This window comes from Gigantopelta aegis, chromosome 8, assembly GCF_016097555.1.
Source record: "Gigantopelta aegis isolate Gae_Host chromosome 8, Gae_host_genome, whole genome shotgun sequence".
Taxonomy (NCBI): domain Eukaryota; kingdom Metazoa; phylum Mollusca; class Gastropoda; order Neomphalida; family Peltospiridae; genus Gigantopelta; species Gigantopelta aegis.
In genome coordinates this window covers 78,688,089-78,715,699 of record NC_054706.1, presented here as the reverse complement: position 1 = coordinate 78,715,699, position 27,611 = coordinate 78,688,089, and the positions used below count along the sequence as shown (strand labels likewise).

Sequence of the window (27,611 nt, the reverse complement as noted above, 5' to 3'; positions counted from 1 at the left end):
GCTGCAATGATTTGCAATTGAATGTCTGGCCTTTTATGGTGAACAGGACAGGATTGCTGCAACAACTGCTTGGGTTGCATTTCTTTGAGCCGTTTCATGCACATTTTCTCTGGTTTACATCCATAAATCCATTCACAAATTTATTACTCCAAACAATCCATCACAATAAAATGACATGGTTTAGGGTAGATTGATTTGTTTATCATTGGCTATTGGATGTCAAAGTAGTTTTTGATATGTAGTCTTAGTGAGAATCTACTATATTTTTCCATTATCGGCAAGATATCTTTTATATACACTTTTAAGCTGACAGGACAGCATGTACCATGGCCTTTAAAAATACCAGTTGTGGGACACTGGTTGGCACATAAAAAACCACGTTGGATAATGGGTCCACTATGGTTGTTCAATCCAAGTGCCACGGGCAGATTATTTTATCTTGAAGAAATTGGAATGGAAGTGTTAATAATAAAATGCAAAACATTGATATTATTATCTTTATTGCAATAAATTTATACAGCAAGCTGAGCAACTGAGAAAAATAAATTAAAAACAAAACTTCCTATACCAGTAATGTGATTTTTATTTATTTAAGGCGTGGGATGTGCAACAATTTATTTTACTACAATTTTGTCATAAACATTGCTCCTAAGTTGAAAAGTTTAGCGATATTATTAAGAACAGATTTGCAACACAAGAACAAGCAATGATATTCTACCAAATTAATTAAAATAAAATTACAAAAGGCAGTAGATGAACACCATCCGATGGTAACTGGATACGACACCTTTGTAACATTTGACAATGGCCCAATTCCACACAGGACAAATTTTGGTTTAGCCAATTTTCATATATGAAAAGTTTTTCTTTGAAAATTATTCCAATGTGGTTAATTTAGAAATAATTTTATTGGCTATTTTGTATATTAATTAATAATTGGTTAATTTGTCAATGGTCTGGGTGAGCCCAGCAGTATTTTACATCCAGATGACCTTTCATCGGTGAAGTCATTTGAAAAAGGGATGACAGGAACATTTAACACCTCGGGACATGCTAAACCATGCCTGTGGGGTTTTTTTTCTTATGGACAGGGTAGTATGTAATTGCATTGTAAATAAATAAAATACCATTATTGCACTGTAAATAAATAAAATACTTGTTAACACCAATAAAATTAATAATAATCACATTACAAACGACATTGAAAAAACATCCATATATCTACACAAACAAGTCAATAAACGTAAACAAAATAAAAAATCTTTTTTTTAAAATGGAAAGCTATATAAACACACATTAATGCTTGTTTTTATTATAAATGATTTCAGTGCATCAATTGAAGAACAAATGTTAATTTCTGGATCTAAAACTACAACTGGCACCAATGAATGGACATCTCTAAATGTAATTATTATTTACTAGTGTTGATCACCGAGGAATAGGTGGGTGGATTAATCATTTAAACTTTACAACCATCTCAAAAATGTGTTTAACCCTTGAAGCCATTCCTGGATCTGCCCTTCATGTGCATAGTATGTTGGTGATCAAGCTAGTGAAATTTAAAAAAATATATATCCTATTCAAATAAAAAAAATCATTTGAAAAGTCATTTGAGGACACTATTTGAATAACAAATGTCTAAATTACATGTATAATTTTAAGTGGCTGTGATGCTAAATTTTCCAGACATTACCGAATGTATACTGATACTTTCCATTAAATGCCACACCTGTTTTAAAAAAGATCAAGACCATTTAAATATTAAGCAATTACTGCCATAATTAATAATGTATTCACGGAAAAATGGACTCAGAAACTTAATTATTCCAACAAAAAATTAATCAATATATTCGACAATTTGTTATTACACATGGGCAGTGTTGTAAAATAAGTAGTGCAAGCAGTTATTTCTGGTGATGCCTATTTAAATAAGTCACAAATGGTTCTACGTAGGCTAGTAGTTCAGTCCTATGAGGTAGTTTTAAATACATAAAGCTTATACTTGACAATGAACTAGCATGATTCGTGGGTGCACTGAATAAATAAGCATTGGCCTATACCATGGGGCTCATAGTTTAATAATTACCAGTTCAAAAATCATAAAACTAATTCATTGGAAGGCTTTAGCTATTGCCCATTAACCACTGAAAGGACATTAAACCAACAATTGGACAATTCCATATAAAAATGTTAATAAACCTAGTCACATTTTCTGTGCACTAAATATCAAAGAGTATCTTTAATAAATGTTCAAAAAAACCCTCCACAAAATAAAAAAGAAAGACAGGAATTATTGAAATTTACAAGCTAGAAATAATACAAAATAACAATGTAAATTTAACACCACACATTAAATTTGGAACATTAATTTCTAAAAATATATGTGGAAATGATAATAAACTCTGTCGAACACAGAAAAAATTGGTCCTATGGTGAAATATCTTGAATGGATGTGCAATAAGAAATTTACAAATGTTTCAACATAACCAAACTGTTAAGATGATTTTTGTCAAACTTTGTATGTTGGTGAATTAGTCCATTACAGGCCTGTATAGTGAAAATGTTTATTTTTATTTTTTGCCATACTCTAAATCTTGCTTGTGCAACCCCCCCCCCCCCCCCCCAACTTTAGATATTTATACAGGCCTAGTTAATGGCCCAAACCTGTTTGTTCATTGGTTATTTTGTGACAAAACAAATGCTGATTTTGGAATAAATTTAATTTTTTCAATTTATACAACTTGGACTGTGTGCAGCTAATACCCACTGTATCACTGGCCTCTGTGGTGTCATCATTAAGCCATCGGACATAAGGCTGGTAGGTACTGGGTTTGCAGCCTGGTACCGGCTCCCACCATTTTCTCACTAACAACTAACCCGACAGTCCAGATAGCTGAAGTGTGTGCCCAGGCCAGTGTGCTGGAACCTTAATTGGATATAAGCATGAAAATAAGTTGAAAGGAAAAAAAAATACACTGTATTACTCACTCACACACACAAACATACACACACACTTTGATAAACATACTAAACTAAATGCATTAAATTAGAACAAATTTAAATTTACTTTATTGAAATTAAGAAAGAAAAAAAGGATAGCATACAATACAGTTATCTGTTACATGAATGCATCAAAACAGACAGACAGACAGGAATACAAATAATACTGTATGTAATTGAAAGATGGGACAAATCCACACAAATAAATAATTAACCAAAATGCATTGTATTCTGTCAACAAAGATATATGTTTTAACATCATGGCATCATGCCTGTACAACTGAAGTTATGTCTTTGTACTAATCTGACAACCAAAACCATGACCAAAATGGTAACATTTACTAATCTTGTTTTATATTGTTCTAATGACAATATAAAATATCAATAATGTCAGCATGGAAACCTTTCTTCACAATCATATTACATACATGATGGAATATCAAATCAAATAATTACATTATAAAGACCAAATGCATAACCATATTGTAATGTGACGCTGTATATACACTAAGCAAACAATGGATTTATCCAGAAATCTTCTCTTTAATGTTATGTACATGTATAATATTATACATCTTGTGTAATGGGGAAAATACTGCTGGTGTAGCCATGCATTCCCCATTACCACCCCCACCCTTTATATTTGTGACACCCCATAACCCCCACCCCAATATGAAATCCTGGTTTCTACAATGCAAAATATGGACATACATAAATATCTCAGAAAGTTATGTGATATATTAAAACTATGTATTAACTAAAACTAAACAGTGGAAACTCCTAACAAAATGGTGACATTTATTGTGAAATTTCACTCTTATTAAAAATATATAAAAGGAAATGAATTTTATAATAGAAAAATACATTCTGTACACAATCAAACATATCTACAATGTTTCTTACTACAACTACTTGAGAATGTTGTTAACGACACTATTAAAACCAATTAAAAATGTCCGTGCAAATAAGTTAATATATATATATTAGTATAGGAATGCATAGATAAAGGCACACATTGACCTTTGACACATTTATTGTTTTATGTCATACTGCCAGAGTTCCTCCAGACAAATTTTAGTACTTGTAGTTTAGAAGCTAGTTTTAACCATGGACAGTTTTCTAGACTTGCTTACCTTTTTTCATCAACTACATTCTGTTATCCTGGATAACACCTGCAAAGTACTAGTTAATAAACATTGCAAAAAATAATAGTAAAACCCCCTAACTAAATCACATTTAATGGCAATGCCTATTTAAAAATATTCAACAAAATATTATATGCACTTGAAAATTATGTGAACAAGCACCCAAAAATATGAGTGAAATTGTGACGTAACATGATAAAATTGGATATTAAAAAAAGTGTATTTTACTACAAAACAATCAAGATGTGTTTATGGTATAAATAATGTGTGTACCATAACATTATATCAGTCATGTACTAGACTAACTGCTTAATAGTAATCTTTTTGCAAATCTATAACCCATTATATAGATGGATCATTTTAAAATGTTGTAGACCAGATAAATCTTGCTCCTGTTAAAAGGATCAAGAAACTAAAAAAAAAACATTATTATGTAGTAGCACTTGCAGTACTTGAAAGATAATACTGGAAATAAGACCACTACTTGAATATCTGTGTCAATTACTAACACAACTCCCATCCAACAAAAAAAAAAAAGTAATTTGTAAAACAAAGTCCTGATACGATTATGAGGTATGAGAGAACGGAAAAATATTTCACATTAAATGCAGATGCACACATGAGTATTTTCTTTATTGCACATTTGTTTGTTCACTGAATAAAATGATGCAGCTTTCTTACGATCATACAAAACATACAACCTACCTCCTTCACACCTCTTGTAGAAGCTATACATAATAAGTGTAAACATTTTATAAAACTTGATGGGTAAACGGGGGCCGATCCAGGATTTTGTTTAGTGGGGGGTCACATATTTTTAAAAAAGGGAAACTTGAGTTTGTTGAAGGCAAATGAGCCGGGCTCCCAAAGGAATGGAAATCTGTATAAAAGGGTTGAGAAGGGTTTGGGGGCATGTTCCATGAAAAATGTTGAAGTAAGATGCTCATAGATGCATTTTCAGAACAATTTAGTGTTGTATATTGTGAATGATGAATTTAAACAAAATAAGATTTTACAACAAAAAAACCTTTTCAAACTGGCAGGGTGTGTGTGTGTGTCACAGAACCCCTGTGGCCTCCCTCTGGCTCGGTCAGTGGTAAATGTCCCCATATCGTGGAAGAGTGGAATTATTTATATGACCATATAGACTGATTTACATTGCATAGTAACTAAATTTAGCAACATATTTGACGTAATGCTTGAACACTGATTTTCGTTTATAAACTTGTATGTCCTGATCACATGATTTTCAATGCCCACATAAAATTTGAAAATCAATGTTAAATTTCATAAAAATACAGTTAGAATAAATTTCAGTACATTTTTTTCTTTTATTCGATGATTAAGAAAGCAAGTTTAACAATTCTGTTACATAATTTACAAACTCGGCATACAAGATTTTTTGCTTTCAGTTTCCTCCAATTTGGTCATGAACATATTTATATCCAATCACATAGTCCATGCCTTAAATATGTCGTACATAACAGAAATAGAAAATTAGTCATTTGCAAATGAGTCAATTTGTTTTATTTCATTACATGATTGGTAATGTTTCACTCAATTCGTTTTCATGTTACAGATTCAAGCAAATCTCAAAATTGTTACATAACAAACACAAAGTTTTCAACATCGTAACATTTCACATGTTATGCAAATATATACCTCGAGGTCATTAATTATTAACATTCTGTGTTTTATTCTATGAATTTACGGACTGCCCTCAGTTGTTAACTTTGTTCCAGTCAACTGTACAACATATAACCTCTGCAAAAAAACTAAACAAAACAAAAAAACAAACACCCAACATATTATAATCCAGTCAGGTCATTATTCTGTTCAAAGTTGAAATTATATTAAACTCTGACCTCCGTTTTCAAAATACCTTAAACCAACAACAAAAAAGTCCATTCAGTTCAAACTCAAGATTACCGCTCTGTTCAGTTTCAATTACATTAACTCCTGACCTATTAAAAAGAAAAAAGACAAAAAAAGACAAAAAAAAACCCATCTGACAACAGCTTATCAACTGATTCCAGTCATTTCAAAATCATGGTTCTGTTTAGTCCACAGATGAACATTCATTCCTGTCCTCATCATAAAGACGGTTCTACACTCAATTTTACACTGGCGACGGTGTTGGAGGTATATCACTGTTACCATAGTAACTGCCTTCATCAAGCTACTCCATTAGCAGCAGGGCTGGAATTGTCAGTGCTGTAACAGGAGTCGAGATACATGGAAGCCAGCTCCTTGACCAGGGACCGATCAGGAACACTCTGAGCCAAGCCGTACACTGCAGCCTAAACACAACAATGTGGTCATTAGCAACATGTAAAAACACTGTACGATAGGACACAAGTTTCAATCTTGCAGGTATAACTGTTATGGTTTCAGTGGAAAATTTCTAAAAGTTATTAGTAATTGTTACACTGGTTACCCCATAGTATTAAAAAAAAATCAAAAACAAGATTTAAAAAAAAGGGAGATAATTCCTCCAAATCAAAAATTAATCAGGATTTCTTACTGGTATAAAGCTGTGATTTAACGTTTGGATCCAGTAATTCCACTCTTTTAATTTACACAATTGTTTTAAATCAATCTGTGATTTGTTAAGTAAAAACTTGTTAAAAATGGAGAAGACTATAAAGCTCATTTGTTTAAATCTGGCAGGTAACAAAGCTAAGTTTAACAGGTATATCCTCTCACCTGTCCAACTGCTTTGAGGTCTGGATTCTTCATGATTTCTGTCGTCAGTTCTCGTATATCTTTAACGAATCTGTCAGCCACGCCTTTCTTGGTGTGAACTAGTGTCACACACAAGTGAATACTGAAAATACAATATTGTTTTACTTCACAAGTATTTAGCACATAAACACCGCTTTATTAAACTTCAAAATCAAATTCATTATTAAAATGTAAAAACGTCACAAAAGATCAACACGACTAACATAGATGGTCTATTTTGTTTACTAATGGAAACAATTTTGGGGGAAAAAAATACAGCAAGAAGCCATGTTTTTTAAAATGAGATTAATCAGTCTAATTAGACTCCAACAACACATCATCACTCGGTCGTTTGTATTTTATTATTATTATTATATTACATTAAATCATCAAAATGACAAACTCTAAAACCTTATCCCCTGCGTGTGCTGTAACCTCACCGTGGTGCAGGGGTGTAACATTCTCTTTGAGAATATCCAATACAGCACAAAATTGAAGTTTTGAGTAAAATTCAGTATCCGTAAAATTCTGTGATATTTGTGTTTTTGCACAGTTCTTTACATTGTTTTTGTTTAAGTCTTGAATTTTTATATTGATGTTGATCATCACTTTATTTATTTGCATTACCATAGTTTGACACCCAATAGTCGATGTATTTTTTGTGCTGGGGTGTCGTTAAACATTCATTCATTCATTCATTCTAAAAGCTTAGATCACCAAACTACTGTGAAATTGCTTTTTTTCGTTGTGGTCTAATTTTCATGCAATTCATGGACTAGTACAGTCAATAAATTTAAGAACACAACAAAACTATAATACAAGAATACATATAATACAAGTTTATAACACTACCTTTTCAATCCACACATTTGTAACCCAATAAAATGTGCTTTTTAGCAAAACCTTGAAAATTTAATCTCAGGCAAATAAAGGATTTCAAAGTTAGTTTCCTTTTTATTCAACATATGCATCCACTCTTTACTCCAAGGAATCCATTTTTAGACCAATGTGCTATAATAACTGACCTTGCTGGAAACTGCAGTGGGTTGAGAGTATAGCCTCGGGTGTGCAGTTTGTCGACCAGGCGGTACACATCAAAACGATCCGACTTTATCGCTACCACAGAAACCTGGGGGTCACCCATCACAGTAATGTGGTCATTCTTTCTTAATCTGGGTATAAAAAATAAAAAAAAATCAATTGTGATCGTAATGATATATAATACTTAAATACTTGTGAAAAATAAATTAAAGGAATCTTAATTCGTTTTTGGAATAATAGTGAGATATAAATAGTAACTGTTGTATTTTAACCTTTTTAATGTGTCTGTGGTTACAAAAGAGAAGTCTAAAACTGCTTAACCCTATCAAGTTGTCAGCTATTGGTTCAGTGTAAGTGGGTGCTAACCTGGCTGAATAAATGATGTGTTTTCTTTGTTCAGCTGATTCATTGCTTGTAGCAGATTGTTATTTGAATTTGCTAAACATTATAAACTTGTTAAACCTTTGTTCCTTGATAGGACACTGAAATATAGCTGACAACTTGATAGGGTTAAGCAGTTTTAGACCTCTCTCTGTTCCTTGATAGGACACTGAAATATAGCTGACAACTTGAACGGGTTAAGCAGTTTTAGACTTCTCTGTGTTCCTTGATAGGACACTGAAATATAGCTGACAACTTGAAAGGGTTAAGCAGTTTTAGACTTCTCTGTGTTCCTTGACATGACACTGAAATAGTTCCAATCACTTTGGGAATTGGAAAAAACAATACGAAATCCTGACTTACTCTTCAATGATGTATCTTGCTGTTGTGATGATTTTGCGAGTCGCATCGACATATCCGCTCTCACCCATAAACATCATGGCCGACCAACAGGCTGCTATAATGGCTCCTGCACGACTACCTGTGTTCACAGAAAGACATTTTAATCAGGTGTTTTCTGCCAACTAACTATATTTTAATGCAATATTTTTTTTATTAAAACTACTATATAAGACAGCACTGGAAGGCACAGAGATGATGTATTATTGTTATTCTTTTCGATCAATAGCACAAACAAAATAGTACGATCCAGGGCTTTTGTTCACTAGTTGAGTGGATTACTGGCTGGAACGAGAAACAGCCCAATATGCCTACTAACAGGGATCGATTCCAGACTGACCTCACATCAACATAGCACTTTATCACCAGGCTATGTCTCCACCCCCACAAATTTGCACTCTCAATGTAATAATTTCAAATGAAACTACATATGGCAGCTAAGAACATTACATAATTAATGACATATTATTTTTTCATTAAGTATTCTCATATATCATCTCACTTACCTCCTAGTGTTGGGGTAGCATACACTCCTCCCGGCCAGTTCACTTGTTGGAAGAACTGATAGTGTCTGAACTTAGCATCACTGTACATTATCACAGACGAACCTTTTGGAGCATAACCATACTGAAATCAAAATAAATAGACTCGTTCTACTCTCGTCATGTACATATTAAAGAAACTAGATATTAGAGGCAAGAGTGTAAAGGAAGGAAATGAAAATAAATTAATAATGCGCATGTTTAAATAAGCGACTGTTAGGTAACTTGGTAATTGTGACACTCAATTTTTGATCTTGTGTCATCAGGACACTACATAACACAACTTTTAATGTACCCGTTTAAGGGCACTTCATCGATTATAGGATGCACTGCATTTCACGTGAATACTGAGCTACATCCCACCTAGGAGAGCCCAAATGATAGTTATTGTAATATCGGTGATGAAACACTCATTAAGAGGGGAGACAATCCAGTGAAATGACAATGATTCTACACCTCATTCAACCTCAGATAGAAGTGTTACTGCTAAGCTACACTTATTCCAGAAGACAGTTATAGAAGAAAAATGATTTAGTCTAAACTGTCACACTGTACCTTGTGTGTATCTGCTGATATACTGGTCACCCCAGGAACTTGGAAGTCGAACGGTTCGATGGGGTATCCAGCCTTGCCCATGAACGCAATGAGAAAACCACCAAGACAGGCATCAACATGCACTGGAATGTTGTTGTTCATACCAAGCTGCAAATAACGATGAGGACACAAATTAACATACTATAAAATATAGTAAACTATCCTGTCCAGAAAACAAATTATGAGTGTTTTTGTCAATAATTCCACTTTGGCTGGACATGAAAAGAACAGATTTCTTTTTTTTTTTAAATAAAAATGTTTTATTTTTATGTGGTAAATTTTCCTATTATACATGTAGATGATTTTAATTAGCAAAAGTTTATTAATACTAAACAAGCAAATTATAAATACAAAAGAAAACCTAGTAAAACACTATAGTGACAGACTGGAGTAACAAGAGATTTATTTAATTTTAGAGAGAGTGGTGGCGGGTCTCAACATTACAGAATATTATACGGAGTGGAAAGGGTTACAAAACTGACACAAGGTGAAACCTACCTCTGCGATTTCCTGAATTGGGTCAATCACTCCGTGAGGAAATCCAGGTGCAGAGCCAACAAGCTAGAAGACAAAAACAAAGTTAATGCATTGGTTTGACAGAATTTTTTTTATTAATAGACTACTTAGAACCTATCTGTCGATCCACCCTTGAGAAGCAGCTATACTAGACTGCAATTAAAACAAACATTTAATGGACAGGAAGATGGTTAAACATCAGAACAGGAAGCCAATTAATGCTGGTTATAGTAACAGGTAATCTTCAAGGATATTTCATCAATGACCAATATAAATTGGTATTATAGTCAGCATGAAGAGGTGATGACCAGTTGGTGTGTACATGTCCCATGCAAGTCTTTCTGCTAATAACCCGTCTCATGGTCAAGTTTGACTACTATTTAAAAACAAGCATTCCGAGAGTACTGCTAAAACAATACATGTCCCCTACCGGGCCCACCACAGTTTCGTATCTCAAGGGCCATAACTGTGTGAAAAATGACTAAATCACCACACAATTCAACTTTATCTTTTACACTACATTATAAAGCTATACAAAAAGTTTCAGCACAATATCTTGAGGCATTGCGGGAAACAAAGGTTAGGAAAACAAATTTTCATATCTTCTAAATTCAAGGGCCATAACTGTTTGAAAAATTAGTAAATCGCCATGAAAGTCAAAGCTGATCTGTAACAGTGCATGATAAAACTGGAGAAAATCTTTTATAGATACATTACCTGTCCTCAAACAAGTGCACCTCCCCCCCCACGCAAGTGGTCTGGTCCGAACATCCCAACAGCCAATGGGATGGCCTAAATTCTTCTACTGCATACTGCTCTCTAGTTCCGGTCACATGACTGTAACTTCCTTCTTTTTCCCTGAGCGCATCGCACGGAGAACAGGAAGCGGGGAGGCCCGGGCGGGATGAATCTTGAGCACAGGTAATGTATCTATAAAAGAGAAAACACTCCAAGTTTTCTCCATTTCTATAGACATTACCTGTCCTCAAACAAGTGCAGCATTCAACAGATGGTGGTAGGTGCCGAGATCCGTAGATGCTTGTGATAACTCCCCAACCGGAAAGAGGCTGACAAGTGGAAGAATAAGGCCAACGTTGGTAAGCTCTCCTCCTAGGGATGCCCGTCACAGACCAATGCAGGTGATGTTAGTAACAACAACCAGGATGGTGGCATCCGTCAGCAGTGGCAGGTACGGCTCCCAAAACAGGGACCAGGAGGCGGCTGCCACATCTCATGCTGGTTCTGACAGGGTGGGAAGTCGTAGCCACCAGGGATGCAGGTGTTTGGTAACCCTCACGTATTGAAGTGTTATAGTTTTTCAATAACAAGCGACAACCTAATGAGGTGCATCCGTCAGAACATTGAACAGAACAAGAACCCCGAGTGTTTTCTGTCTAGTACACCAAAGAACTGTTAGTTCAATAACGACAACAATAACCACATGCAGTAAAGGTTATCGAGACAAAAGTTCCGGCACCAGTGCGTGAACTGTGCAAAAGAACAAAAGTCTAAGCAATCCTCACCTGTCGATTCAATGGACATCTCGGTATGCAGCCCAGAATCAGACAGACATCAACGGCGACGAGGACGGCTTGTATTCAACAGAGACTGTGCAGCAACAACCGGACCCAGATGATGGAACCCCTCAACGTCTTCGGTGGAGACATCCCTCAGATAATAGTTGGCGAAGATGGAGTCCGTAGCCCAGAAACAGCCAGTGATAATGTGCTGAATGGATGTGTTGCAGTGCAGGGACATCGTGGCAGCCAAGGCACGAAGTTCATGCGGATTAGAAGCAGACGGAGCAGGTAAACCCTCCTTCTGATAGGCGGTCAGGATAGAAGACCGGATCCAGGTGGCCACCGTGTTCTTGGTAATATCCCTCAACCGACTCTGGTTACAGGAGAGGAAAAGTCTTTTGCGATGTTGTTGAAAAGATCTGGTTCTCTCGATGTACTGGTGCAGGGCTCTGACAGGGCACAACGCCAAGTCCTCAACGTCCGCTGGACCAACGATAGAGGAGAGGGCCTGCACAACATACGAACGAGGTGCTTGGTCTGGTAACTGATTCTTTGCAACAAAGTTCATGAGTAACCCCAAGTTGACTGCACGCCGATCTCGGTGAAAACGTACCAAGTCTACATCAAGAGCATGGAGTTCTGAGACACGGGCAGCCGTGGTGAAACCGAGTAAAAACACCGTCTTCCGTGTCAAGTCTTGCAGGGAAGAGGATTCGATCGGCTCATAAGGTGCAGTCGATAACGCTCGTAACACCAGATTCAGGTCTCATCTTGGTGGCCGAAACCGGTGTACTTGATCTTCAAGGCGAAAACCTTTGATCATCTTATGGATCTCAGGAATACCCGATAACTTCGTTCCAGTAGTGACATCACGAACAGTAGCGATGACCGAAACGTACCCAGCGATGGTAGACCCCTTCAATCGTAAAGTAGTCCACAGATACAGCAAAAAATCAGCAAGACGAGGGATCTGAATCGTCTGAGGTTTGAGTCTTTGCCGAACACACCATCGGTGAAAACAAAGCCATCTGACGTTGTAAGCCGCAGTAGTAGATGATCTGTGCACTTTCAAAATGGCCACCGTAGACTGTGAAGAAAAACCTTTCTACCTCAAACTCTTGGAGATAAAGTCCACGCGTGCAGTTGGAACAACTGCGGATGTGGATGGTATAGTCTTGACGTGGGATGAAGCAATAGATGATCCCAGTCTGGCAGCGATAAAGGATGTGGATCGGCAAGACGTATTAGATCTGGATACCACATCCTGGATGGCCACATCGGAGCAATGAGTAACAGGCGACAATGGTACAGCTGAAACCTCTGAAGCACCCTTGGAAGGAGGATTGGTGGAGGAAAAGCGTATGCGTCCATCTGTTCCCAGCTGATGGCCAATGCGTCAAGATCCAGAGCTTCGGGATCCGGCACCGGAGACACGTAAACCCTCAGCTGATGGTTGAATCGTGTGGCGAAAAGATCGATGTTTGGTGTCCAAAGTCTGTCGCACACCCATCGAAACGCTTCGGGATGGAGCATCCATTCCGTCGGCTGTGGAGGCGACGGCCGGGACAATGTGTCGGCTAGTACATTGAAAACCCCTGGAATATGGCGAGCCCGAAGTTGCAGCGGAATTTCGTCGACCAGCTTGTAGAGACGATAAGTCAACTGCAGCAGACTGCTGGAGTGGGTTCCGCCCTGACGATTGATATAAGCCGCCGCGGTGGTACTGTCTGTGGCCACCATGAGAGACGCCTGACAGCATCTCTCACCAATGAAGGATGACGTAACTGCCAACATCTCCAACAGGTTGATGTGTAGATCGGCCGATGGAACCTCCGTGGCGATCATCGAAACGGGACCCTTCTTGGCTGAAACCGGTGGATGGGCCAGCGGCGGTAGCATATCAAATATGACAGCCAGACAGTCCCTCAGTGACAGGTGGTCCGCAGCATCCAGATCTTCCAGCAGCGCAAGAACCGATACATCATCAGAAAGGTCACGTAGCACCCGTGAACAGGCCAGTCGCTCTGGTCATGGTCCGATGGAGATACTGGAGAACCGGACCGTGGGCGGTCCCGTGTGGATACCACGGATGACCACATCGTCGATGGATGTGGCAAGGACGGCAACATGTCGTAGACGGCCGCCAAGCAATCCCTCATAGTCATATGGTCCGTAGCGCCGGGCTCTTCAATGACAGATGCCACAGGCGCTTCATCACCAAAGTCTCGTAGAACTCGTGCAGAGGCCAATCGATGTACCGTAATTGAAGCCGCCGGTTAACCGGACCGTGGATGGTCCCGTCTAGATCCCTCGGAGGCCGTGGAAGCCACATCAACTGAGGTTGGCGCCGACGATCTGTGGAACCCGTAGGGAGCCGTACAGGTCGTGTGGAGCGGCTACGGTCCCGGCTTCGATGCGCCGAAGAGAACTTCCCCGCCGAAGATCAGTGAGCCGTGGAATCCGTGGAGCGTCTATCTGAATGAGCCGGCTTCTTAGAGGGCTGCGTAGAGACCGCAGGCCTGTTATCCGAAGTCTTAGGTATCGGTGGAGCTGAAGAAGCCGTAACCCCTGAAGAGGGGACTGGAACTGGACCTGACCCCGAACCCGCCGGTTTGGGTAAGGTCGCCATTGACGCCATTGTTTCTTTCAGCATGGTCGGTAGAATTGAACGTAACACTTCCGCCACGGAGTGAGCAATCGAAGGCGAAGATTCCACCGTCTTGGTCCTCGTTGACACCACCTTAGGTAAGCCGTGAACTCGACATCAGACAAGTCCGAACCAAGGTCGCATCTTGAAGTGAGGCCACACGGAACACGACAACCTGGACATAAGTCGTGTGGGTCGTCGCCGGCAGTAACTTCTTGCAGCGTAAACACGCTCGAACTAGTCGCTGAACATTATCAGACATGATAATAGTAATTTTTCAATCTGTGAAAAGAAAGAAAAACCAACCATAACACAAACATAAAGCCGGTAATAAAGACGCTATTTTGCAAATGGCGTCCGACACGACAACCGGCAATATAAACAACATTTCATGTAATTAAACGCCTGGAAAGTCAAGCGAAATACGCGAAAAAAAACATACGAAAGCTAACGAAAACGAAGGTGAAAAACATTTCACCAAACACGAATACAAAACCAAAGGTCTTATAAAAAGTTGACTCCAAACAGAGCCAAGCAAAAGGACGTCCAGACCCTTTAGCGAAGAGAAAAAGAAGGAAGTTACAGTCATGTGACCGGAACTAGAGAGCAGTATGCAGTAGAAGAATTTAGGCCATCCCATTGGCTGTTGGGATGTTCGGACCAGACCACTTGCGTGGGGGGGGGGAAGGTGCACTTGTTTGAGGACAGGTAAGGTCTATAGAAATATATACATAATTTTAGCTCAGTATCTTCATGTATTGCGAAAATGTCTGGAAAAACAAATTTTTGTATCTCCCATGTTCAAGGACCACAGCTATCAAAAATGGGTAAATCGTAATGAAAGTCAAACTTGACCTGCAACAGTACATGAAAAAGTTATACACAGATTTTTGTATCTTCCATGTTCAAGGACCACAGCTATCAAAAAAGGGTAAATCGTAATGAAAGTCAAACTTGACCTGTAACAGTACATGAAAAAGTTATACAATTTCTTTTAGATCAATATCTTGAGACATTGTGAAAAACAACGTCCGGGAAATGTGGGACAGACGGACGGACAGACACAAGGACGAAAATGAAACCTATAGTCAACAGCATGAGGAAGTGATGACCAGCTTACCATGCAAGTCTTTCTGCCGATAGCCCGCCTCATGGCTTTCATGTCCACCTTACATGTGATGGGATCCACTGGAATGTGTGTGATTTTCATTCGCAAGATGTGTGCTGCCTACAAAATGAAACAAATACCAATTCACTGTTTGCCAAGTCTTGGGGGGAAAAAATTTTTTGTCACACTTTTAGATTACCTCTACATATTATTCTAAAACCAAAAAGAGGGAAAAAAGACACTGAATTTTTGTTTAAATCAACCATTCTTTTTCTACTTTGTATCAAAGAAAGAAAGAAAAAAGAATTTTTTTATTTAACGACACACTCAACTAATTTTATTTACAGTTATATGGCGCCAGACATATTGTTAAGGACCACACAGGTATTGAGAGAGGAAACCCGCTGTCGCCACTTCATGGGCTACTCTTTTCGATTAGCAGCAAGGGATCTTTTATATGCACCATCCCACAGACAGGGTAGTACATACCACAGCCTTTTATATACCATTTGTGGCACACTGTCTGGAATGAGAAATAGCCCAATGAGTCCACCGACGGGGATCGATCCCAGACCGACTGCGCATCGAGCGAGAGCTTTACCACTGGGCTACGTCCCACACTTGTATCAAAGATGATGAAAACAAAGAAAGAACTTCTATAATGTAGGTGTCATTTCTCTAAAAATAATGATGACATCCATAATTAAAGTTTTTATAAAACCACAACTTGAGATAAAAGACACAAAAAACCCAACAACAAATGTAAAATTATATTTAAATTAATTAAAACTTAATTGTGTGTTAATTTTTCACAAACATGCATTAAAATGCATATCACTCACATATCTACTGAATGGTAGTTCATTTCTTTAGTAGGACAGGCGTACAGTCACATTTATGCATGAGCCTCAATAAAGTTAATTCTTTGCAATATTGGACTGTTTATTTTTGCATAATTTAAGCAAAAATAAATTATGACATGCACCTATGGCTTATATAATTAAATGGATTCAATGTTTATAATACACTCTACAGAAACATATCACTGACCTTGTCAAAAGCTGCATGAGCTGTAATTGGGACTATTCTGAAATGAAATATAATCAATATCTTACAAACAAAACATTTCAAGAAACAAGTAATTGCAGAAATAATACTTAATAAAAATAAGGCTGTTTTAAAAACACCATGTTTATCAATGTTTTACCAACACAATGTTGACATCATCAGTAGAAATAATACAACAATGGAGAAAATAATGTGTAGATTAAAAAAATTATCATTCATGTTAATACCACTAATTAATTTTTTAAATGTGTACAGTTGTGTAAAAAAGGTATTTTAAAATAATTGAACACCATTAATTTTGAAATAATTATTACACAATATTCTAGATTTAAACACTGAAAAAAACCCACCCCAAAATATTTTGATGATGGACACAAATTATAACAGCAAATTAACAGATGTGACTAATGTTAAGTAACACATAATATACAAATTGTATATTCATGTTACGTCTGAATGCACCAGAGTGTCATCAATACAATTAGTACAAACAAATATGTGAAAATTACGAACATTTCCGGAAATTTGACTCCTCGTTTTTCTTGGATCATGTTTCTGTATGCCATACAGACCAACAGTATACTCTCGGTACCTCCAGTACTCATCTAAACATACAGAAGACAGAGTTTGGCTTTTATTGTACATCTGATTAAAATAAAAACAAATGCCTTTACTCTACATCTCACTGAATTAGTGAGTAATACATTTATTAAAATGATAACTATTGTCATACTTTTATTTTATTATCAAATTATGAGTAATGTTTTTATTTTACATCTGACTAACATAATAAGAATGCAATTATTACACAACTGACTGTTTTATTAACAGATTTCTAGGTGAAGAGAAAACATACTGTGTACTGTGGATAAGTTAAAACAAATTAACACTTTATTTACAGCTTGGTTGAATTGTCAAAATTCAGAGATTACTATTCTTTTAATTCCACCAATCAAACAAAACTGAAAATAAAGAACGAGACTGGTTGGCTGGTTAATATGTATCCAATCAGGACCATTGTCTATGTAGTACCACATGCATTGCATATATCACTGACAATTTCTGTTAATAACTCATAACACATTGTTAAGAGTAATAACTTGTCCATAATAACTTAGCTAAGTGTTACTGTAATTTCTCAGAATCCAGTCACTCTATTATTTCCTACCTTCACATAATCACTAGGCAACTCAGGCAGGGTTATATCAGTCACCTGACATTTTCTATAATGTTATATGACACTATGGCCATACTTACCGTGCCGACAGCTTTCGGTCCACCATTAAACATGTTGCAGGTCATGCGGACAATCTCGGCCTCCATCTTGACAACGTTGGGAAACACTTCAGGGTGTAGAGGATTACTCCATGCAAACATACCATATGTCTGAGATTAACAAAGTACATAAATTCAGTGACAATACATCCTATAATAATAATCATACTAACTTTAGACATAATATCTGTCTTATATATAGAGGATATTTCATGTTTTTGTACAAAATAATTTATATCTCATCGAGTTATTATATAACTTTTGGCAATTTACCTTTATTTTTAAAATGCCAGCAGCAAAATAGTTCCGGCTTTCTTACAGTGAAGATAATACTTTCTACAGTGAAGATAACACATTTTAGAGTGAAATTTTCACTCCAAAATATGTTATCGTCACTGAGTGACTGATAACGCTTTTATTTCACTGATATTATAAGATTCTTCACTAAATGTTATATAAGAAAATATAATAAGTAACATCTTCTAATAGCAACTGTAAACATAAATAATATCTGTAAAACTGAATTCTACTATAAACACATTGATGAGATTGTTAAATCCAACTAATCATAGATATAATATTTATGAGACTAAATCTTATTAACTGTACACATATCAGTGAAACTGTTTACATTAAGATAAATACAATCGTACTAACTGTCGACATAATATCTGTGAGATCCATCTGTCCGTTATAGACCATCCCAGACACCCAACCATCCTGCCAGTTGCCTCGATCTAAAATCAAAATGATGAGAAATGGTAACCAACTGATTCACAGTGGAGTTTGGATTAAACATTGTGTGTCTGGCAAACATAAAACTAGCATCATGCTTACTTCATTTCACAAACAACAACAACAGTTCTCAGATATAACATTCTTTTGGCAGAATAAAGTTAAAGTTTGTTTTGTTTAACAACACCATTAGAGCACAGATAGGAAAGCACATACCACGGCCTTTGACCAGTTATGGTGTATTGGATGGAATGAGAAAAACCCCAATCAGCTGAATGGATCCACTGAGGTTGTCCGATCCTGCGACGCAAGCACCTCAAACAAGCACCCAACTGACTGAGCTAAATCCCACTCCTTTGACAGAATAATTACCTATATACATATTTGCTTATTTCTGTAGCTACAAATCACCAATATAATAATTTAATTAGTAATTAATAAATTAACTTGTATTTACTCTCTCTCTCTCTCTCTCTCTCTCTCTCTCTCTCTCTCTCTCTCTCTCTCTCTCTCTCTCGGACATATGGAGATTCAACAACTGTTTGTATAAAATCACTAGATTTTCTTACCTAATGCCTTGTACTTATTTAATTCTATCATAAGTTCATCCTGAAAATACAAAACATTATTTATTGCAGAGTTGTATTTTGGCAGTGATGTATTTGAGAAATTGTTCTAATGTAATACAAGATTTTCTTCATCATAGTACCCATGATTACATTAGATTGCTACTGTCACTGGTTGTGGTATAAAATTAAAACTACAAAACTACAATGGAAATTCAACACACAACATACAAAACATGTACTTGTACACAGTGAAATAAAACCTCAGTTTACAATGTTAGTATTTCCAGTCAGCTGTCATAAACCCCAAGGATTTATCTAGGATTTTTAGCCAGGGTCACATGTGTGATGGGACTGGGGAAATTAGTGTGATTAAATTATACTTGAAGTATTTTTTCAAGCCACTGAAAGATGCTGTACACTACTGTTAAATTAATATATTAGTTTATTAGAACAGAGAAAATTAAATATATATATATTGGGACTTTTAATAAAGAAATTGAGAATTTTTAGTACCAACTTTTGGCAAGGATACACATTTTGTTTGGACACACAATACACTTGGATAAATCCCTGAATTCACAAATAAAAAAAGTTTAAAAAGGAGAATAATTTCAATGATGAAGACAAAATGAAAACTTGTATAACCTTGGCCAGGCCTTGTTTTGGCAGATACTGAACATAATCTTGACCTCCGAGATGTGTATTTTTTTCCTTCCGAATGTAAATCAATGTTGATGACAACTGTTCATCAATCTTTCTCTTTACTTGTGGGATCATACGCATGATCTTGAAAAACGTCCTTTTGGCACGAACTGTGATAGCTATATTTAAAAAAAAGAAAAAAAAGAGTATAAATGAAAATTATGATGAAAAGACAATGATCTGATAATTTGATACCGTACATCATTCATTTGCTCCCACTGTATATTAAAACCAGTCAAGTGTAAACACAGGTGAAACTTTGCTAAGACAAAAAGGTTTAGCAATTTGGTAAATATACTTCAATAGAAAAAAACTTGTCACTTTCAACATGAACACAGCATTTGTGAGTATAATTTTCAATACCAAATGAAATGTGTAATTGTTCCGTCACTGGATGTAGCTTGGAGGTAAAGGCGACAGACCCTAGTTTTAAACACTAAGGCATATTTTTCACTATTAGTGCCATTTATGATTACTGAAATTAAACATTACTTATATTGTATTATTTAGTTTATTTATTTCTGTAAAACCGAAGTGTTTCTGGTCATCTTGGAGTTTCTAATACCACAAAATTTATTTTTCTTATTTTTAAAAACACACGTCTGGGAAGAAAAGGTTCTGGAGTCGAGTTCCAGCCTATTTTAATTTTAAAGGATATTTTCCCTGTTCCAATGTCACACTGTTATTGTTTCATTCTGTTTAACTTTATCAAAATGTGTTACAGCTTTGTAGATAACCAAACACAGTGTCCATTTTTACGGTTAAAACTAGGGTATGGGACTTTACAGTACAATGCAGTAGTACCAAATTACTACACTGTTTTGCTTCAATATAAATCAACAGTCTATAAACGTATCTCTGGGACTTTGTGTACAAACCTTTAAAAATCTACACTCAAGTCCCCAAACTTCATTGGCCTGCTATTTATATGAGTGTTTTCTCAATATGACACCTATTGCTAAAATTAAATGTAATATCTTCAACATGTGCACAAGTCTGTACTGGGACTTCCCTTATTCAAGCCAAACCTTTAACTTTAAATACAGAAAATCCTGGTATATTCGTCTGTACCTCTATGAATATAAATGTATGTATACACCAGAGATGGTGTGAGTACTTGACCAGAAAAAAATTAAAATTGATTACAATTACTTAAGAATGTCCCGATTACGATTACAATAAAATTGATTACAATTACTTAAGAATGTCCCGATTACGATTACAATAAAATTGATTACAATTACTTAAGAATGTCCCGATTACGATTACAATAAAATTGATTACAATTACTTAAGAATGTCCCGATTACGATTACAAGAAAATTGAAAGTAACTGATTATGATTGTGCAGCGCTAGAAATAATCAGAATCTTTCACTAGTTGACCAGACAAGTACATCTAGAAATCTACATGTCCGCCAATGTTTTAATGTTTTCACTAGTTCACCAGACAAGTACATCTAGAAATCTACATGTCCGCCAATGTTTTCACTAGTTCACCAGACAAGTACATCTAGAAATCTACATGTCCGCCAATGTTTTCACTAGTTCACCAGACAAGTACATCTAGAAATCTACATGTCCGCCAATGTTTTCACTAGTTCACCAGACAAGTACATCTAGAAATCTACATGTCCACCAATGTTTTCACTTGTTCAAAGAAATGATTTGTTTTATTCAAGCACATGGACTATATTTTTGATTGCTCAAAATAAAACTGCATTTACCATTTTACTGTGTACTGGACAAACACTGACGTACATTTTGCTTGTCTGAGCAGCTTTTTTACTTGTCAGACTAATGGACAAGTGCTTATTTTGAACGCTGTTGCGAATATGAGTTCATTACATATACTAAAGACTCTTAGTTTCACACAAACTGACTCACGTTCTTCTTGGAAGATGAAGTTGTAGGCTGCTACAGCCACCAGTGTGGAGGCACATGTATAGATCATCACCTGCCATGGCTCTTTGCCAGCACACAGCGAGTTCAACAGATCTCTCACTAACTCCAGTACGGGAATTACAGGCCTCTGTGAAAACAAAACACTCATGGAATAACCAAATAGAAATTACTGTCAGTACACAGTGAGTTCAACAGATCTCTCACTATATCCAGTACGGGAACTACAGGCCTCTGTGAAAACAACACTCAGGAAATAACCAAATAGAAATTACTGTCAGTACACAGTGAGTTCAACAGATCTCTCACTATATCCAGTACGGCAACTACAGGCTTCTGTGAAAACAAAACACTCAGGAAATAACCAAATAGAAATTACTGTCAGTACACAGCGAGTTCAACAGATCTCTCACTATATCCAGTACGGGAACTACAGGCCTCTGTGAAAACAAAACACTCATGGAATAACAAAATTACTGTCAGCAGATCTCTCACTATATCCAGTACGGCAACTACAGGCTTCTGTGAAAACAAAACACTCATGGAATAACAAAACAGAAATTACTGTCAGTACACAGTGAGTTCAACAGATCTCTCACTAACTCCAGTACGGGAACTACAGGCCTCTGTGAAAACAAAACATTCAGGAAATAACCAAATTACTGTCAGCACACAGCGAGTTCAACAGATCTCTCACTAACTCCAGTACAGGAACTACAGGCCTTTGTGAAAACAAAACACTCAGAAAATAACCAAATTACTGTCAGCACACGACAAGACAAGTTCAACAGATCTCTCACTATATCCAGTACGGCAACTACAGGCTTCTGTGAAAACAAAACACTCATGGAATAACAAAATAGAAATTACTGTCAGTACACAGTGAGTTCAACAGATCTCTCACTAACTCCAGTACGGGAACTACAGGCCTCTTTGAAAACAAAACACTCAGGAAATAACCAAATTACTGTCAGCACACAGCGAGTTCAACAGATCTCTCACTATATCCAGTACGGGAACTACAGGCCTCTGTGAAAACAAAACACTCAGGAAATAACCAAATAGAAATTACTGTCAGTACACAGTGAGTTCAACAGATCTCTCATTAACTCCAGTACGGGAACTACAGGCCTCTGTGAAAACAAAACACTCATGGAATAACCAAATAGAAATTACTGTCAGTACACAGCGAGTTCAACAGATCTCTCACTATATCCAGTACGGGAACTACAGGCTTCTGTGAAAACAAAACACTCAGGAAATAACCAAATAGAAATTACTGTCAGTACACAGCGAGTTCAACAGATCTCTCATTAACTCCAGTACGGCAACTACAGGCTTCTGTGAAAACAAAACACTCAGGAAATAACCAAATAGAAATTACTGTCAGTACACAGCGAGTTCAACAGATCTCTCACTATATCCAGTATCATCCAGTACAGGAACTACAAGCGAGTTCAACAGATCTCTCATTAACTCCAGTACGGCAACTACAGGCTTCTGTAAAAACAAAGCACTCAGGAAATAAATTAACCCACACGAAAATACTGTTAACACATTGGCAAATTGCATTTGAAACCATGTAACCAAATTAGGTTTGTTTTAGCTGCATCTACTACTGTTATATGACTATTTACAGTATCTGTATGGTCTAATGGGTATAGATATCAGCAAATATTACTGTTATATGACTATTTAGTATTTGTATATCGGAACATGGTCTAATGGGTAAGACAAGATATCTACAGATCTATGTTATTGTTGCATGCCTATTTAGTATAACTGACAGTATTTCAACTATTTGTATGGTCTAATGGTCTCATTTAGTACGAGGTTACCCAAGTGTCTTCATAAGTGATTACATCTATGGATTATAGGGTTTTGAAAAAAAATTAATATCATAGATTTATTATATAGTGATTTGAGAGAATATTTCTAATATTTAAAACAAAAACAGCAGTTTAATTGGGGGGGGGGGGGGGGTATTTAATTCTTGTTTGACATATTTTAATACTTCCACATCAAACATTATAACAGCTAGTTTGTTAAGATTATTCTATCTGGGCAAAAATTGTCATGTTGTCATGTTTGCCAAAATGGTAAAAATGGTTTGTAGTGTTTTGAAAAAAGATCTCCCGATTTGACACCCAATAAGCACTCTGAATCTTTAATGTATAGTATTAAACAACAAGCATTTACAAGTATCCATTTCAGCGGGGTGCTTTGATGTCAGTGAAACTATGCGTTAATACAAATGCACAAATAACAGCTGACAACAATAATTAGCTATTTATATACAACCTTCTGGGCATTAACCACCATTGGGTTTTGTACAAGACTATTACCTGATCTATTCCATTTCTGCCTCACGGCATAATGATATTACACTACATGAAGTGTATAACATGACTCACAACCAAAAGATATTTCGTCCTCAAGCCAGTCCCCCCAAACTTGTTTGAAATGTTCACTCTTATTATTCAACAGAGCATCTTTATGCCAGGTCACCCAATAAATTGTTTTATTATTGCTACATAACAATGGTGACTTTGCAGTGTTTGCCATAATAAAAATCATGGTTATCAATGAAATTGTTTGATTTGTCCCCCCCACCCCCCAACTTATTATTCAACAGAAATGGTTAGTCCCCATGAGAGCAAGTTTATGCTAGTTCTCCCAGTATATTGTTTTATTATTGTTACATAACATTATTATCAATGGTGAATTTGCAGTCTTTGCCATAAGGTGAGTATGTGACCTAGTATTTGTGCAATTTCCCCTAAAAAAATTCTGTGCCCATTTTAATTGCAGGATTAATAAATCAGGTGATAGTGTCCAGTACTAATTAAATTTTAAGAAGACCATACTACATGTAATTAGGAGTGCAAAGATTAATTGCGGTTCATTTAGCCCCATGGTTTTAGGTACCATGGTATATTTTACCCCCAAATGCTATCAAGGCATGATAAAATAGTTGGGGCTTTTAGTCAAGCCATTAGTTTTTCTTTTTATGATATATTTATTTACAATTATCTTGCCTTCATGTAAAATTCTTTAATCTCATTGGTTGTTTGCTGTTGGACAAATCCCTTATACCCCTGTGAGCGGAGCCAAATTCTCTTAAACCCCGTCTGTAATTTCCAACAGTTTCCAGCCACCCCAGTTAATGCTAAAGCAATAATATTTTTATTTTTATACATGTGATTAAAAAAAGTTTTTTTTTATTTATTAATATCTGTTTCAGACAATTTCGTATTACAAACATTTGAAGTTAAAAACTCGTTTATCGATGGAACTATTTTTCCTCACTGGTTTTGTTCGCATCCGCGTGGTACGGCTCCGTTAATAAATTGTTAACAATTATTGTCTGGTGTTATTTTGATTATTTGGCTATATGGTTTAACATGTCGGCAAGATAAATTCAGCTCGGGGTAAAAGAACAGGCAGAGGGTACATGAAAAGCCATATACCCCTCATGATGCTTCTACAACTTATATTATTTTACAAGTGACCATTAAAAATAAACTTTGTTGGTCTTATAATAGGTTAATAAAATGTATGTTTCATAGCTGGCAAAAAAAGTTGTAATAACCTATTTTACACTGCCCCTAAAAACTAGGGTAACCAGGGCACCTGTAATGTGGCAGGTATATACACATACTGTAAAACTATTGCACGTATACATGCAGCTAAGTGAATGTATACATACCAAACTACATAGTGAATTAATGTACAGAATTTTAATTTTCAAAAAGAAATACCAATTTATTTTTTAAAAATACAAAACCGATTTTTCAGGGTTGTTTTGCTTTCCTTCTTGAGGATGATCTAACATGAGAAACAATAGAAATTTTCAGGGGAGCAGGGAAATTGAACTGACAGAACAGTGACATTACTGTGCCGTATGTAAATGTCACTGTTCTGTTGGTTCATTCCCCTTGCTCCCCTGAAAATTTCTATTGCTACACAGAGACGTAAATTAAAAAAACTAAAATGAATAGAAATTGAAAACCCAAATACTGGTACAGAGCTAAGTGTTACTTCATATTGATATTATTGTGCATAAAACATAAGGTTCTGTAAAAGTTTTCTTTTACAAACAATAGTTTAACTTAGGAAATATGTGTTCAGAATTTAATATCCAATTTACAAATGTAGGCCTATCTAATATTTGTAAACATGTCTTAAAAAGATGTATAATACCATAAAAAAAAGCTTTTACATTTTTTAAAACATTAATTTACATCAAATATTAAAAGAAGCACAATATTTTTTATTTTTTTTTAACTCCTGAAAATTTAGTGATAATACACATTTAGACAAATACACCTGCATTCCTGACATGTTAATTAAATTATAAACTTTGTACATTCAATTACCCATGATGTATTCATCAAGATTATATGACCTACATAAGTAACAACAAAGGGATCAGTCAGAATCACATTGTATGACTGTCATTTTTAAACAGGACTCCGGTCAAAGTCCAGTTGAAGATAAATGAACAAATACATTGCCCTACTTTATCATCTAAATTAATATAACACCAAATAGATTTTTACACTTTTCGTGTCTCTTTTTTTTTTTTTAATTGTGTGTTAGTTTCTTTATTTTATTTAAATGGCATTGTCATTTCTTCTTTGAAATGCTAGTCGAGAGACAAACTCAACACTTGACGAGTCGCAGTTGCTAGGATAGATATTTATTTATATCCTTTATTAGTTTAACGTACTCGATCTGGCTTTGCAAACTAAATGACATTTTGTATGATAAATGGATGAACAATTAACTAAATGATACGTCATTAAAAAAACTGACCAGCAGATCGCTAGAATGGAACGAAGTTAGCGCACTTACCAGCACAGTGTCCACTACTTCGGCCATGGTTATTTGCTTGAAAATTCCTCCTCTTTGTGTGCGAATCACCGCAGTAACTGTGCACTACCGTACCGCCAAGCACTTGTTGTTATAAATAGAGCCTACGAATATATGACCCGTCCTTTGTCATTTTATTACATCAATCAATACTGTATTTCTCTCACATAAAGAACGGGGCATCTCTGAACTTACCATGTAGGATTAGGGGTTATGTTGCATTGAGGTGAAGTTTGAGAGGGAGGGTGAACGTCTTGGACAGATATATTTGTTCTAGACAAAGGTCTTTCTTTCTTTTCTTTTTTCTACTTTTGGGGGGGGGGGGGTGGGGGTGGGGGAGGAGAAAATTAATACTATAATAATAATCGCATTGACCTACTCACCTGTAATACACACGTATTTAATAGAAACTATAACAATCATTGCACTAACCATTTCATTTGACGGATACGAATGTTCAGTATGGTGTCTTTGCATATAAAACGTACGATCCAAAAGATGTATGAAAAATTATATGTGACGGCGTGCACCTAGACAGACAAACAAATTGTTTATTAAAGTCTCACATCATTTATTTTATTGTGAGTTTTTAATTCATTACTTTTTAAAATAAATTTTATTGCCCCCGGAAAACAAACATGGCAGTGCCAGGATTTGGAGCTCTGTTATTACTCCCTTACATTGGTGTTACACGATAAACATCGTACAATAACAAGACGGATACCTGTATATGGTATATTACAACAGTAATAATACATCTGTACGACAAAACCGTTATCCGTAATCAAAACCATATCTCTGCACAAGTCGGAGTCGAATGGAATTTGGCAAAACATTAGCTGATTCTATGGATCTCAATAGGACAGCCAC

General features: G+C 36.1%; 1 protein-coding gene across 1 annotated transcript; it reads right to left on the bottom strand.

The window, feature by feature from the left end:
• Positions 1-483: 483 nt before the first annotated feature.
• LOC121379193 (sphingosine-1-phosphate lyase 1-like) lies at positions 484-26,788 on the bottom strand. Its single transcript, XM_041507692.1, has 16 exons — positions 26,724-26,788; positions 21,852-21,996; positions 19,910-20,085; positions 19,265-19,304; positions 18,618-18,697; positions 17,943-18,071; positions 17,199-17,290; positions 16,668-16,704; positions 15,630-15,737; positions 10,325-10,387; positions 9,788-9,934; positions 9,197-9,317; positions 8,655-8,772; positions 7,895-8,041; positions 6,852-6,972; positions 484-6,445 (listed from the first exon to the last, which is right to left on the bottom strand). The coding sequence occupies exons 1-16, from the start codon at positions 26,748-26,750 to the stop codon at positions 6,320-6,322; spliced, it is 1,677 nt and encodes a 558-aa protein (XP_041363626.1). The 5' UTR covers positions 26,751-26,788; the 3' UTR covers positions 484-6,319.
• Between the last annotated feature and the right edge of the window lie 823 nt (positions 26,789-27,611).

Bases quoted from the DNA above. Each gene is read 5' to 3' on its own strand.
- LOC121379193 (XM_041507692.1), bottom strand. From the start codon at position 26,750: ATGGCCGAAGTAGTGGACACTGTGCTG. The intron at 16,705-17,198 runs GTTCGTAATTTT...ATTTCATTTCAG, and splicing joins GGAGTCAAATTTCCGGAAAT to AATAGTCCCAATTACAGCTC. The intron at 8,042-8,654 runs GTAAGTCAGGAT...TTTTATACCCAG, and splicing joins GCAAGATACATCATTGAAGA to ATTAAGAAAGAATGACCACA.